Below are 15,365 nucleotides of genomic sequence, written 5' to 3'. Positions count from 1 at the left end.
CAATTTTAAAAAGACAAGAATGGGCCGGTCCTCCGACGTGAGAAATCAAAACAGATGCGTCTGCGGCTTGAGATAAAAAAACCTCGTAGTCTGTGCTCGTAGACCATCCTGGAATCCTACACAAATGACAACACAACACGCAGAGGGGTGCCTACAGCATCCAACAGCTGCCCGCGTTCCTCTGGTCGTCCACAAGAGGCTACCTTAGCCTTCGCTAGTGTCCACTTCCTTTAAAGTACAGGCAGACGAGTTCTTCCTTGATTATCGCTGTTCAAAAGTACAAAACACAAAAACAAAGAAAACAATCACTGGAGATGGTTTCCCACTCCATGAGGAAGATGCCGAGTGGTTCAGGGAACACTGGACCAGTAAAGGGGAGTAGCAGACCTAGTACCCCATAATCTGATCCACGTCCACTCCTCACACCACTGCAGAGAAACAAGGGAAATATATCACCCTTTTTTACAGCTTTTTGCCATTTCGTCAATTTAAAAACAGTAAAACCCGTGTAAAATCAAGCAACGTTAATTAGCATGTGGTGGGGGCCAAATCAAGAAATGTCCAGTACCACTTTCAGACGGACAGAACGATGGCCCGCTCTTCAGCATTTCTCTGGTCTTTTCCTTGTGAAAAGCCCTCCTCCGTCTCTCATAATCCCGCCTCCACCAACAGCTGAGAACACAAACGTATTCATCAGGCCAAACACAAAAATATTGATAATAAAAGAATTTCATTTTATTTTATCTGGTAGAGAAATCTGACATTTCATTATGAGTATTATTGCTTTGATTCATAATAAGTAATAATAAAAGAGAAACCGTACTATGTGATTGCCCCTCCCCGACCCCGAAGTCATGAAGATACAGACTTAAACAATGGCACTTACTGTAAAAGTGTGCAGAACAGCATGGTCAGGGCACAGCCCATGACACACAGCACAAGCACCGTGGCCACGGTCTGCCCTCGGTGGTTGGTGGCCACCACAGCCAGGAGATCTGCATGCTCACACCTCATCCCCACAAAGCCCGAGGGACACCTGCACGGGAAGAGCACACACCTTCTGATACACACAGAGAGGACACACCTTCGATTCTCTGGTGGGCTTAAACAATTCTAACACTCATCGTCTGAACATAAATCTAAATAGTGAGTAATGGAGTTAAAGACTCATGGAGTCCCAGAACGAATAAGCCAATCAAATCGGCGTTCCCGTTATCCCAGGAGAGGGAATTCCCTGACATTACTGCAATCACACCAGATCACGTCAATTTAAAACTATTTCAAATGTTTACCTTGGCAAGATGACCAGAGATAAATCAATTCTTACAAGTCTTCCTCTATTAAAACATGTGAAATTTGCTTACCTGCCTAATCACTTTACGCCTTTATATTCTATTTTTATCCATTGGGTAAAATAGGAATATTACGAGACAAATACGTCTTGGAAACAATCCAACTGATTTGTATGAAAATAACTGTTCAAGTTTCAGTCGCCTGGAAATAGAAAAAAATGCAGGATTGTCTTGATTTTAGGATTTCATTTTATGTATTTAAAAGCAACATTTCACAAGTAAAACTTCTGTTGGTTTCAACTTCCTCTCTGGAAGAATGCGACTCGTGATTGAGGTGAATGATATAATGTAATTAGTAAGAGAGTATGCTCCCGTCAGAGAGCAGAGGGTATAGCGGACATCACTGCATACATCACAGCTGTGTCTGTGCTGTTCCTACAACATCATGTAGGAACACCATCCTAAAACATTACCTAAGGGCCAAGTATTTGGCCAGTAGGTTAAACCCTGCCGTTTTTAAATAACTTGTTTGTTGCTCCAGGGCCATCTCTAGCTGACCAATCACGTTGTTGTGAATTCATAGTTTTGCGACTGGGGGAAAAGACCAGAAAAAACATGAAGCATGGATCCTAAGAGCACAGACACGGCGATGTCAGATGGTGCATGGATCCAGTCCCGTAATCTCTCCCAACTCATTTTGAAATAGGACCACATTCAATCATTTTTTATTTTTAACAAATCTTTAAGTTCTAAGAAAGAAAACAAGGTTTTTCCACTTGTTTTCATATTCAGAATTACACAGTCAATGGTTCACAGTCCCCCCTTTACTCTTTTCCACATGTATTCAAGTGATGATTGATTCATCAGACATTGTTGTGTTGCACTTACACACAGGCAGGCGTTTCCTCCAGGATTAGGAAGCGACAGGTGCCATGGAAACAGAAGTGTCGGTGTGAGTCCGGACAGTCGTCAAAGTGGAACCGAACCACAGCCGCCACAAACTCTGAGGAACACAGGACAGCCGATCACTAGATCAGCTAGTTAGCTAAAAGGGACCGTAGATCACTAGAGGCCCTTAGCTAAGGGGAAAGTGGATCACTAGAGACCCTTACCTAAGGGGACAGCGGATCACTAGAGACCCTTACCTAAGGGGACGCCAGTTCACTAGCGACCCTAACCTAAGGGTCTGTACATCACTAGAGGCCCTTACCTAAGGGGACACTAGATCACTAGAGGCCCTAACCTAAGGGGAACGTACATGACTAGAGACCCTTACTTAAGGGGATCATAGATAACTTGACCTTACCTAAGGGGACCATAGATCCCTAGAGGCCTTTACCTAAGGGGACCGTACATCAATAGAGGCCCTTACCTAAGGGGACGCTAGACCACTTGAGACCCTTACCTAAGGGGATGTTAGATAAATTGCCCTTATCTAAGGGGACCATAGATCACTAGAGACGCTTACCCAAGGGGGCCATAGAGAGATTTCTATCTTAACTCATGGTGATGATTTGGCTAATTTAATTTGTAACTCAATCTAATACAAATTGAATGCTATTTGAATGTTTCCACAGCCATTGACAAACCTCATTACCTACTGACGTTAGGGATGTTAAAGATTAACCATTCAAATATATTCAGTGACAATGTATGTTTTGTGTACCATTTCTTAATAAAGGGGTCTTGGCCTGCGTTGTTAGTCTAGACATGGCAGTAGTTGGGCCCCAATTGACATGGTTTGGTTTGGCGCCAGCATTTGCTAAATATAAGGACAGGCTGACAGGAACAGTCGTTTGGAGTGAGAGTCTTGTTTATTTATTCGGGTTGTGTAAATAGTTTGTGCTTCTTAAATTAATGTTTCATAACAAATTTGCAACCCGAATTGTAATACAGGATACAAAGAACAAATAAGGCAAAAGCAACATGATTTTGAGGTCACTTCAGGCCAAACTCACACCCACACCACAAAGAGAGGTGGTCTCCACAATAAGCACTATACTCTTCCATTGTCCCTGGCAGGAAGGTAAATGTATAGTTTACAGGTTTTGTATTTCAGGAATCACGGTTGTGCCCTGTAAGATTGGATCCCCATTAAATATTCTCAAAAGACATTGTGGAAAGACTAGCTCCTCCTTTACAGGAACCTTGTTTATTTCTCTGCAGATCATTTCACACCTTCTAACGGTCCGGATGGAGAAAGTGATGACAAACGTCCAAATAACACTCACAAAGAAAATGCTATATCAGTTCAGGAACACAAAAAACCCTCTGCAACTGGACCCAACAAAAGGCTGGCGTTGGAGTCCTCAGGCTCCCAAATCAGATGTCACAATGTGCCATTCAGGAAGGAGGAGAATGCACAGGCACACAGATAGCTGCCACACACACACACACACACACACACACACACACACACACACACACACACACACACACACACACACACACACACACACACACACACACACACACACACACACTTTCCTGCAGGCGTCTGACTAACAGCCCCTCTCGCTTTCTTTTCACGAGACCTGCGCTCCCAGACAGAATAACATCCAGATGAGAGCTAGGAAATGCCTCCCAGATATTGATTACATGTAGTGATGTGAACATCTCTGGATACACAACACTACATAAAGGCTTGGTTCCAATGCTGCACGTCCAAAACTACCAGACTTTCAATCGTTTACTGTGCCATCCATACTGTGTAGCAGGTTGCCTCAATCCCATTAAGTTGTCTTTCTGACAGCTCTGTCTCTGGGATTATTTCCCATAAACAGCAGCTATGGACAAGAAGTGGAAAATGTAGCCTATGATTATAGTTTTTGTGCGAGTTTGCACCAGTCTTTTAGCGCTTACTTTTAACTGGAGGGATGGTTTTGGGTGTAGCGATGGTCGTGGTGGAGGAGGTTGTTGTACTGCTGGCGGCAGTGCTGACCAGGGTTGAGGCGGAGGCAGCGGAGGCGGAGGAGGTGTTGGTGGTGTTGGGGGCACCAGTGGAGATGATGGGGATGGAGGGGCTGGCATCCATCACTGAACCCCCCTGTGATGCTCCCAGTGTAAACAGGGAACCTATCAGTGGAAAGAAGAGCGGTTGTTAATCGCCAGCATCACTCAAAATATGATCCGATCCGAAGACATTGTGAGGCAGGTGAAAAGTGAACAAACCCATCAGAAATGTGTTGTATCCACAGCTCTCACGTTGTGAGAGATGCGTCACCCTCCCTCCAGCCACGAGGCCTCAGTGCATCCACTTCGATGGGATCTTATGGGGCCCACCGAAAGGTCAAGTAGTCGTTCATCAAAGCATACCACAAACGACCACCACCAACAGCTCGCGTTTAGTGTGGCATACAAACACTAGACTCTATGAACTACACAAAGTAGTTTTTAATCGATAGATGAAACACGTTTGTATCGGATGATTCAACAGATTGAAACACTACTTTTACGTTTTACAGCGCAGTTAACAAACGCCAGCTCGGTAGGCTGCGTGTTGTATCGTGGGGACAGTGATGCCTCATTTGGTCAAGATGGCTTAGGGGTTTCTCTTCAGATAACTCACCAGTCAGGAGAAACACTGCATCCCAGAGGATCCGATTCATCCTGACGACTTGTAGGTACAACGAGGTGATGACCTCAGGCTGAGCTTGGATCCACAATTTAGGGTGACGGCGTTCAGCGCCCAGCCCATTAATCCGATCCCGACACTGACTCAGCCGATGTCAAGCACAAACATTGCCACCAAGGTAGTGGTCAAATTTGAATTGATAAGGAGTTTTTAAGAAAAACGAAGACTTCCTTGTTATTCCACGCGCTTTACACTTCAATCAGCTCTGACACCGGCAACGCGCACGTTTCGTGCCCGCATCACTGGAGTGAGCGGCGCGCACTGAGAGGCTAATTAACATGAGGAGGGGTGGGGGGAGGAGTGAGGGAGGGGGGAGGGGAGAGGGGAGGAGATAGAGGGGGAGTGGGAGAGAGGGTGAGAGAGAGGGGAGGGGGGAGGAGGAGGGGAGGGGAGGAGGAGGAGAGGGTGGGCAAAGCGCAGACGGGTGTATGGTCGGAAGATCCCGAGGATTATTTTCAATGGAATGTAGCGAGTATGTTTGTGTGACTGTAGATATATGATATGTGATCTGTAGATATATTACATATATTTGAAGCGTGCATTCAGTGACGGTTTTAGGCACGGGCGAACCGGGCCAGGGGCGCCTTTCTTTCATTATACGTGGGGGGCGCCACGACCAGTTAAATAAATAAATAATAATCTGCGCTGAAGCGGTTTTCTATGATGTATCATAACATTTTGTGGGGAATTGGCATATTGGCGCCCCCTATGGCTGCAGGCGCACCTGCTTGTTTAGAAGGTGCCGTGTACAGACGGACTGAAACCCCCATTGAAGTTCGTAGGGCCACGAGACAACTCTCCATCTCCTCTATGACACTCCCAGAACCCAGCCCTGCTGCCCTAGAGGACCCTCACAGAACCTCACTGCCCAGGCTCCGTTTGCTTCTGGAGGGCCTTGCGTGACTGGCTTAGCTCCCTCCACCCCTGGAATACACAAGGACTTGCTTTGCTGACGGATTTGATCAATAGCTTCATTGCTCCACACTCTGCCCTGTCTCCCACTGTTAGAAAACTGATAGAAACCCACGCTTTAACACTTTGACAAAATACCAGAGGTCAAGAAGGACATGGTTTGAACGATTAAGACTTCATAATCACTTGCACAGAAGTAGTAACAAAAACTGAGTTGGTTTGCAAAGAACTCCTGATCTGGCATCAGGCGTCACGTTATATTCCCACACACTGTAAACCCGAACTTGTTGTTTCAACTTGAAAATTTGAGTGTCCATGCTGCCTTGAAATTGTATGTCAAGACAACTAAGACAAGTTAACTTAAATAGATATTACTATTTGACTCAACTCCATCTTCAGTCCATATTACTTGAAACCGTTAGGTGACATAACATAACCTCAAGTCAACACTACATAAATTCAATAGTTGTTTAAACTTAAATAGCATTATAAGTAACATTCATTTTTTTGTTGATGCAACTACAAAACTAGTGAGTTGTACTTACATTTATGAACTGGTAGATTATAAACCGCAATCAAGAGTACTTAAATTTATAAGTTGATTTAACTGATATACTAGTGAGCAGTGTTGGGAGTAACGCGTTACAAAAGTAATGTGATTACTGTAATGTATTACTTTTTGCTGTAACGCGGTAATGTAAGGCATTACAAAAAAAAATAGTAATATTTTACTCGGTACAAATCTCAGTAACGCGCGTTACAATGCATTTTAAACCCGAAATTAACTGGTGTGTTGTTTTTATACAAATTCGCCAACACCGCGAGATTCTCAGAGGAGAAAATACCCGCGCAAATGTTTACTTCGTCTTACTGCTAGAGGAGAAGATGACAGCAGCAGCAGCAGAGTCGGACTCTACATTTGCAAGATGGGCATACGCTCATTATTTTCAATTCGTCAGAGACAAGGATATGAAGAACCTTATAGTTAAGTGCACTTTGTGTGTGAAACCAAAAGATCTCTCGACCTCACGAAATAGCACAAGTAATCTAACGAAACATCTAGCGCGGTGCCACGCCAACATCAAGCTAGTAAACAAAAAAAGAAAGGAAACGGAGGATGAGAGTGGAGAAAAAACTGCTAAACAGCAAAAACTAACATTCTCCCATTCTGCGATGCTTGAACCTCGAGAAGTGAGGAGACTCGTGGCAGAGTATGTTGTCGAAGATATGCTGCCACTTTCAACAGTGGAGTCACCTTCTTTTAGAAACATTGTGAGCAAGATCCCTGTCCAGGCAAGCAACGACAAGGTAAGCTTCTATTATCAATGCCTTAACAGATTAGTGCAACTGGGCTATAGACTCAGTCCACACGGTACACGTTAGCTTTTATTAGGCCCACTGCCATTCCGACAGTCTTCCAATCAGTGGCGCCAACTTCAGGTCAACATTCGGGGATCGTAAATATTTCGTTCAAATGTGTTCAACCAAAAAGTATCCATTTCAGTATTATTTATTTGATTAATTCCAAATTCTGGTTTCGACGATGTGAAATAACCCATGTGTTACGAGTGGCGGGGCATGCACTTATTTAACATGCCCTGCTGGGGATGTATAAATACATTTTCTATGAAACTTAAAACTGGACCATTTATTCGTTAGAGTTAGTTAAACTCAATGCAGGACCACCCTAGCTCAGTCATTATGCCAACCTCATCACCTCCTGCTGTGTAATGAGCTGCATTGAACACAAGAAGATCTATTGAGAACACCAAATCCATATTTCCTGTTATTTTGGTGAAAGTAATGCAAAAGTAATGTGAAAGTAGTGTAATGCCTTACAATTCAAAGACAGTAATATTGTAATGTAACTAATTACTTTGAAATGACAGTAACAAGTAATAAATAATGCATTACGCTTTTGAAGTAACTTGCCCAACACTGCTAGTGAGTTGTACTTACATTTATTAACTGATGAAAATAAAGCACAATCAAGATTACTTAAATGTATGAGTCGATTTAAATTATATACTAGTTATTTGCACTTAATAATTGTAACGCAACTTACATTTTATAGTGGATTTGCTTTATTTTTAACCTGTAAAAACATTGCATGCTCACTACATATATCTGCACACATCACATTATATACTTGCTCAGGATTTTTTTCAAAAGAATGACTACCTTTACACCAGACATTTTGGCAGTCACTGACCAACAGTTTTATTGTAAAGAAATGTATTGCAACAAAACGCAACAAAGAAGGAGACATAGAATAGCCTTGTATATACCTTGGCTGAGCTTATGGGGAAATCAGGCGATGTCATACAGATCACATCCACAGTACCCTCATATTTATGAGCGAATATTCCCCACAAACTGACACATTCAGGAACACACACAGTAATTAGCTCAACTTCATCTCTGAATCAAGTGAAAATCAAACAAAGTTTCAACTTCACACCTGAAGTTCATACTTCACCTCTCAAAAGAAATGTCATGCGCTGTTTTCAAAATGTACCGTAAACAAAGATAAGGTTGATGGACACCCACACGGAATACAAATAGTTTAGAGATCGATCGCGCTCTCTCTCTCTCTCTCTCCCAACCTAGCGACCCCTCTCTCCTGCTACCTACCAACCTAGCTACCGCTCTCTCCATCTACCTACCAACCTAGCTACCGCTCTCTCCCTCTCTCAATGAAATCTTCACAAAAAAAACCTGTAAATTGTTGAATGCCAGCTAATGTAACAAATAGTGTAACAAAACGTAAACGCAACAAAACAAAACAATGTGCATTTACAAAAAGTGCATCAAAACGAACATCAACGATGTAAAAAGCAGCGTAGACTCTGCCTTTTAAGCTTAGTTTTTCTTCCTCAAGAGTCGGTTTTTATAGCCATGAACCAATGCAGAGCATTGCCCTCCACCAATGTCCATAAGCACCTTCTGAATTACCTCAAAAGTGTACCTAAGGCCTCTGGAGTAGTCGATGTTGAGGGCAAAGAGCAGACCCGTCAGCAGTGCCACAGCAGTTGGAAAATCACTGAGGCTTGGAAAGACGATTTCTTTCTCGAGGACCACTGCGAAACAGACCCGATCATTAATCTGTTCCACCATAAGGATACCGACTGCCATTCCCTTTGTCCAGTCCTCCTCTGCATCTGTGACCTACACAATGTGGACAAATATGTCAAAAAATATGAACCTTTATTGATATCCATGGGGGAATTCAGGTGTCATAGCAGCAACAGCAGTAAGCATGAAACACAGGATAGGTTCAATATTACTGTTTTGGAATACTTTTACTTTAAAAAAAAAATTGGTGGAGGAACTTTTCTTTAATTGATCATGATGGACATTTTGAAACGTCATTTTGAAAGAGTCACACATAAATAATCCTTTTCAATGTTCACTTCTGCCCCACTAGAATGTGTGGTGCTGTTTTATCTGGGGTGGTCCCTTTAGCTTACTTTGTTTTATCATAAAAATGTTTTATATGACAGCCTTTTAAGCATTGTTCTTACCGCAATGCATGCTCACATGAATATAGTTTAAATGTACATATTAATTTATTATTATTTTTACAACAGAAAGCATTTAGAAAATATTGCAAAACATACCTGTACTTTCTTGTAAAGTTTGGCCACATCTTTTAGATAGTAGGGGAGCCCCATCAAAACAACTGCCCTTTGACTTTGGTTGGAACTCTGTAAAAATAAGACAATTAACAAATGGGATATATTAGGCCAGAAATCAGAATACAATTCCAAGTGCTGTTATATTCTATATTGTATGCATACTTGTTTGAGTTCAGAAATAATCAATATGTTCAGAAAAGATGGATATTGGACTAGAACTAGAAAATGCATTTCCTGCAGAAAATGTGGTGAGTGCTATAGTACAAAGTGAGGTTGAAAATATTTTTTAATAAAGCCACATAGATTAAGACATAAAGAAACGTTACATGGCTTAAATGAAGTGACAAAACAAAAGTTCAAAAGTCTAAATGGAGTAAACAACGTAAACATGCACACCATTTAAGAAAAAGTAAATGGTTGGAAACAAATAAAGTGACAGCTGAATGAAAAGCGCAAAGCATTGCTAAAAATGCAGAAATGTAAAAGGTCAAATGTATTGCCCAGCTGTGCGTGTGCGTGCGTTGATATAGATAGTAAGAAAAATTAGGTCGATTTAATTGGATTGTGTAAAACAGACTTATATCAACACACGTACATCTTTATCCAGAGTACTCAAAAGGCTGTTCAGCTCCACCAGCCCACTCCTGGCTCTGTACACCTCAAGGAACCTCAGCAGATACTTGTCAAGGCCAGCGAAGAGAGAGCCTTTCAGGCCAACAGACGTAAGGCGAGCAAACTCTGCTTCAATCTGGTAGAAAACAAGGAACACAAGCGATTGGCTGTTAATTCAATGACATCACTGTTGCATGAATTTTTTTTTTTTTTTAATCAATGTATGCTTTAGTCAGTATACCAAATTATTCATGACTGATAACTATTCTTGAATAAATTATCTAACAAATCTTAATCAGTTTCAAATCTGATCCTCATAACCTCACCTAAAATAGAAAAATACTTTTACCTGACGTTCAGAGAACAGTGCTGGCCATCTTGCTCTTACGTCGGCCACAGGTGGCTCATCCTCCACAATTTGTTTTCTCCATAAAGAAAAGGTGCTGGTCATCATTTTTTTTATTTGCTGCCAATCAATTTTCCTCTTCTTCTTTATTTCGGTGACCATCTCTGTTCTTTCCTCTTCCAGGGAACGTTGCGTTTTTCCCTCAGGGATGTCTGGCAAGAAATTGACTTCAGATTTTCTGGCCCTTTTAAGTTTTCCTTTCCCAGGTGTCCAGCCAATCGTAGCTTCTGTCCGAAGTTACCCATTTTAAACTTCAAACTAAATTTCCAACAGTACCAACCACAGACGACCCCGGTTCCCTCAGACATAGATGTTTTTTGACGAGAGCTTGTGACACCAAATCATATTCCTCACGTGTCGGGTATGGGTTGTGGACATAGATGGCTTCTGCTATTTTATCCAAAATGTCAGATTTTGTGGCTTTGGAGACGTCGAGAAGGGTTCAATCTTTATGGAAGGCTTCATTTCCGTGCCTCAACTTAAGTTCCAAATCAAATGAAAAAGTAGGGATGTTAAATGGCTGTGGCAGCTGACGAGGAAGACTGGCAGAGGGGCTGTGGCTTTCCTCAGAGGATGTGGTTAGGCTTGCCGTGTCCAAGGTTGAGTCTGTGTGATAGGATTCAAGATTCTTGCTGTAGACTTTCAAAGTCACTTTGTCCATAGGCAGCTCTGACATGCAACTCAAGTTGCAAAGCTCATTATCAAACTCTGCATCTTGGAACTGCACCACCAAGTCACCTTCCAGTCCAAGCTTGTTTTTTAGCATCAAGTGAAGGCCAATAACAGTCTCTGGCATGTTGTCAATGGTTATCCTCCGGATGTCATCTTGGCTAAGGATGACACGCAGCAACATGGTGAATCCCAACTAATAAAAAAAAGAAAAAATACAAATATTATAGGTACGCCTATGCATATCATACGAGTTACTTCAAATTGAAATCAAATTTTCAAATTGCACCTTCGCAGTAGAAGAGTGCACTGTAAAGTGTTGGATTTTTGTTCTGCCAGATTATAATTTGAATGTCTTATTTAACCCCATTGTACTACTGAAAATAGGTTTTAAATTTTGTCTATTTTGGCAGCAAAACTGTGCACAAGCGATCATTACCACTGGATTGGTAGTGGCGATCATTACCACTGGATTTGTGATATTGAAATATTCACTGATTTCGACAAGCGTTCTCCAGAATCACTGACGCCAGATCAGTGTTCACTTCATGCTTGGTCATATTCTCAACCCCAGAAAATTCAGCATCACTGATATCTGACTGCACTTGATCAACCAGGTGCTCCTCATTTACATTTGTTTGAATAACAAGCTCAGATTTCAAGTCTTGCAGTGTGACATTGTTATGAAATCGACTTTTGTGTGAGGTAAAGGTAGAGTAAACACTTGATTTGAAAGAACAATGATTAAAGGGGCAAGTAACAGTCTCTTTGCTTTTAAGATGCTTCCCAAGATGAGAGAAATACTGTTTTATAGTCACTGGTTCAATGAAATCGCATAACTGACAGTTAATTTTAAAGTTTAAATGTCCAATAGGTTCATGCTGTGAAACATTATGTTGTCTTAAGTGTTAGGGATTGCTGTGAACGGAAAACTAGATGACAGTCACTGTAGATACAGGGCAATGGACAGTTTCTTCCAAAATAACTCATTCACTCAATGAGATTCTCTCAACATTTTTCAGTTAAGTTTACAATAAACAAGTATCACGGACGGCCAAACACATTAAATGTTTAAGAATTCACGCTCACCTTTTTCAAGTAAATCAGTCCCCCTCGTTTCTCCTTTCAACTGCGCGCCGAAAAATGGCCGCAAGCGCCTTCAAAGTGGATTCAAAGTCACGCAGGCACGCAAAACCTACCACGTGATGAAGCACAATTAGCCTAGTTTTTTAACTCAGCTTGGAATATCTAGCTAACATAACATTGATTTTCAATTTGGTTAACTTCCATGTAGTTGAGACGTTGTCAATTAATTATTTGAAGTTAAATTAACTTTCTACACACACCCATGTCATATTGACAAGAAAACAATTGTTAAGACAACAAACAAGCAAAATTTGGGTTTACAATGCAGGGTGTGGCTTCCCCCTACATGCATTGACCAATCACAACACTATGTGCATCGGGCCTAGACCTTTGACACTTCTGTTTCCCCATCCCAGTTCCCCATTAACTAAACATGCACATATCCTCCTTCAGTGGTCACCGGTCACCCTAGGTCCAGCTCTGATCTGAACAAAATATAAGGGGTTCCTTTCAGAGGGCTATCGGGAGGTGTAATAAAGACTTATTCCCTTGGAATAGGGCCCTTAGTTGACTCTGCCTTGTTTCCACACCGGTTCCCGACATGTAGACAAGATGTTACTCATAGTTCCTTTAAACCGTCATTTTCGCCCATACCATCAGCCTGGTCCTGTCTCAGTCGCTCATCACGTTATGACAGCGCCATCTGCTGGACACATTACATCCCCTATGTGCGGGGTGTAACGTTGGTAACACACGGTACAGCCTTTCACTCTGGTCAAACTTTCCATGATGTATTCATTTTAATTAACACAGAATTACTATTATTATTCAATTGTATTCTACAAGCACTGAGCACACGTTTTCAGGATTTAGCACAAGCAAATCCAGAGTAAATCATTGGTTTACTGGTTACCCCCCCCCCCCCACACACACACACACTATACCTGTATTGGTTTCCTCCCACCTTCTCTTTTTCTGTCTCTCTCTTTCTCCCTCTCCTTCTCTCCACATGCAGCTTGCACTTACAATTTGTATGAGCGTTTAGAAAGGGAGTTGTTTCGAGGTTTTATGTATTGTGTTACAGTGAATTCCTGAACAGTATTTCGGAGCTTATTCAACCCTGGTCCTTTGTTTATCCGTTGTTGTGTAAGGTACCATGGCCGATCAGGGCAAGCAGATGGTAAAGTAACTCTTTTGTCTGTAGATTACAGTTTTACAACTATATAATAATTGTTACACTTTTGTTAGATTAGATTAGATTGATTGATATAATAGTAGTAGTAGTAATAAAAGTATTTTTCCAAGGAATGCATTTACTGCCAGATATTTTCAGTGAATCATGTAATGGTAATAATAATAATAATAATAATAATAATGATAATCATCCTCAAAATCAAACCAACAGGGGCATTCCTGGACGTTGGCATTGATGGTGACTTCAACTGCCATTGGGGGTACCCTCCAGTATGGATACAACCTTGCTATCATAAATTCACCAACAAATGTATGTTTTGTGTATCTAATCCTTCTGCACATTTTGTGTGTGGTAGTGTGTGTGTGTGTGTGTGTGTGAATGTGTGAGTGTGTGTGTGTGGGTTTGTGTGTGTGTGTGTGTGTGTGTGTGTGTGTGTGTGCGTGTGTGTGTGTGTGCGTGCATGCATGTGTGTGCGTGAGTGTGCGTGCGTGTGTGCGGGGACTGAAACAACATTGACTAAACTTGTGTGTTCCAGTTCATTCAGGGGTTTGTGAATGATACATGCAGGGAGCGCTGGGACGTCCAGCTAGAGGAGTATCAGGTGACGCTGGTCTGGACCATCATAGTTTCCATGTTCTCACTGGGTGGCCTTGCAGGCGCTCTTATCGCCGGACCAATGACCATCCACTTTGGGAGGTAACATACGATGTTCCCACGACATAGATTAACATGATATTATGTCTGCACACGCACCTTCAAAACTTGGATTAGATTCAAACCTTTAAAACAATTGGTACAATATACGTATCAATGTGTAAACTCCATCTGTTAAATGTTTACTTTTCTGACTCCCTTGAACGACCAGAAAGAAACAAACCCTCATGTAGACCCTTTATTGAAAGGGAAAAACATTAGTCCAACAAAGTTTGTGTTTAATAAAACTGTCATAAGTTATTATTATTATTATTATTAAAGGTCCCATGGCATGCTACTTTATGGATGCTTTAAACTAGATATTAGTAACCCTAACACAGTATTTGAAGATGTTCCTGAAATTCAGCCGTGGTGCAGAATTACAGCCACTATGAGCCAGTCGCACATTGAGCTTTCCCCAAATGCGCTGTTTCGGTATTTGTAACTTTAATGCAAATGAGGAGGAGGGAGGAGGGTCAAGAAGGAGGGTGGGGGTGTGGCCCTGGGCAGCTTGCGGCCACGGTACCATGCGCTCTGTTTACAGTGGATGTATCGCAATGGCGAGGCGCACACAGCCTTTGGCCGTGTTCTGTAAATATTCTAGAACACTCTGGGTGCTCCGGCGGGAGTCATGGAACTCTATTTCTAAATAATATCATATTATACTATATATCTATATCATATAATATATATTATCACGGCCAAAAGCTGTGTCCGCCTCCAGACGATATTATGAATCTCAAATGACTGCGTCGGGTTCTCCGACGTCTCTGGTTCTTCCACGTCCATATCAATCTGAAGTAGACTGAACCACGACATGGATGAGAAAGGGATTGTTGGCAATGATTGTTGACCGCGATTGTCTCCCGCCAGAGCTTCCCTGCCGAGGGACCACCGCGCTGACCGCGGGCAGCGGTCAGTGCTTAGGCACCACCGCCTCCTGCAGTGGGCAGTGGGCAGCGCCGAGGCGGTGGTCCCTCTGCAGCGGGCAGCGGGAAGCGGGAGACAATTGCGAGCAACAATCCCTTTCTCCTCCATGTCGTTCAGGGAGTCAATGCCAAAGTTCTTTTCCCCCAATTCCTTCTCAACCATGGCTGCGATAACCCCCACTACGAGTCTCGTTGGGGAAATACCAGAGACGAGAGTCCAACGTGTTATGCGCCATAACACCAACAGCAGAACGGTTATCTAAATAACAAAGAAGTGTACAACACTTACGTTACAGTGT

At 42.2% G+C, this 15,365-nt stretch overlaps 2 protein-coding genes across 2 annotated transcripts in view; one reads left to right on the top strand and one right to left on the bottom strand.

The window, feature by feature from the left end:
* Nucleotides 1–420: 420 nt before the first annotated feature.
* Nucleotides 421–4,900, bottom strand: tgfa (transforming growth factor, alpha; the record flags this gene model as incomplete). Its single annotated transcript, XM_079741184.1, has 6 exons — nucleotides 421–428; nucleotides 569–672; nucleotides 887–1,036; nucleotides 2,181–2,295; nucleotides 4,155–4,367; nucleotides 4,861–4,900. 6 exons carry the CDS (start codon nucleotides 4,898–4,900, stop codon nucleotides 421–423), a joined length of 630 nt encoding a protein of 209 aa, XP_079597310.1.
* Nucleotides 4,901–13,405: 8,505 nt separating this feature from the next.
* The window catches only part of LOC307079533 (solute carrier family 2, facilitated glucose transporter member 11-like), a gene marked incomplete at both ends in the record, with an annotated part of 29,087 nt that continues 27,127 nt past the window's right edge, over nucleotides 13,406–15,365 (top strand). Inside the window, 3 exons of the mRNA XM_079741938.1 lie at nucleotides 13,406–13,429; nucleotides 13,655–13,753; nucleotides 13,980–14,140. Of these exons, the coding sequence (XP_079598064.1) occupies nucleotides 13,406–13,429; nucleotides 13,655–13,753; nucleotides 13,980–14,140 (284 nt within the window). The remainder of the gene's footprint in view (nucleotides 13,430–13,654; nucleotides 13,754–13,979; nucleotides 14,141–15,365) is intronic.

Source organism: Pollachius pollachius, assembly GCF_949987615.1.
Source record: "Pollachius pollachius genome assembly, chromosome: 8".
NCBI lineage: Eukaryota > Metazoa > Chordata > Actinopteri > Gadiformes > Gadidae > Pollachius > Pollachius pollachius.
The sequence above is the reverse complement of the archived record's forward strand: the minus strand, read 5'-3'. Positions and strand labels throughout refer to the sequence as shown.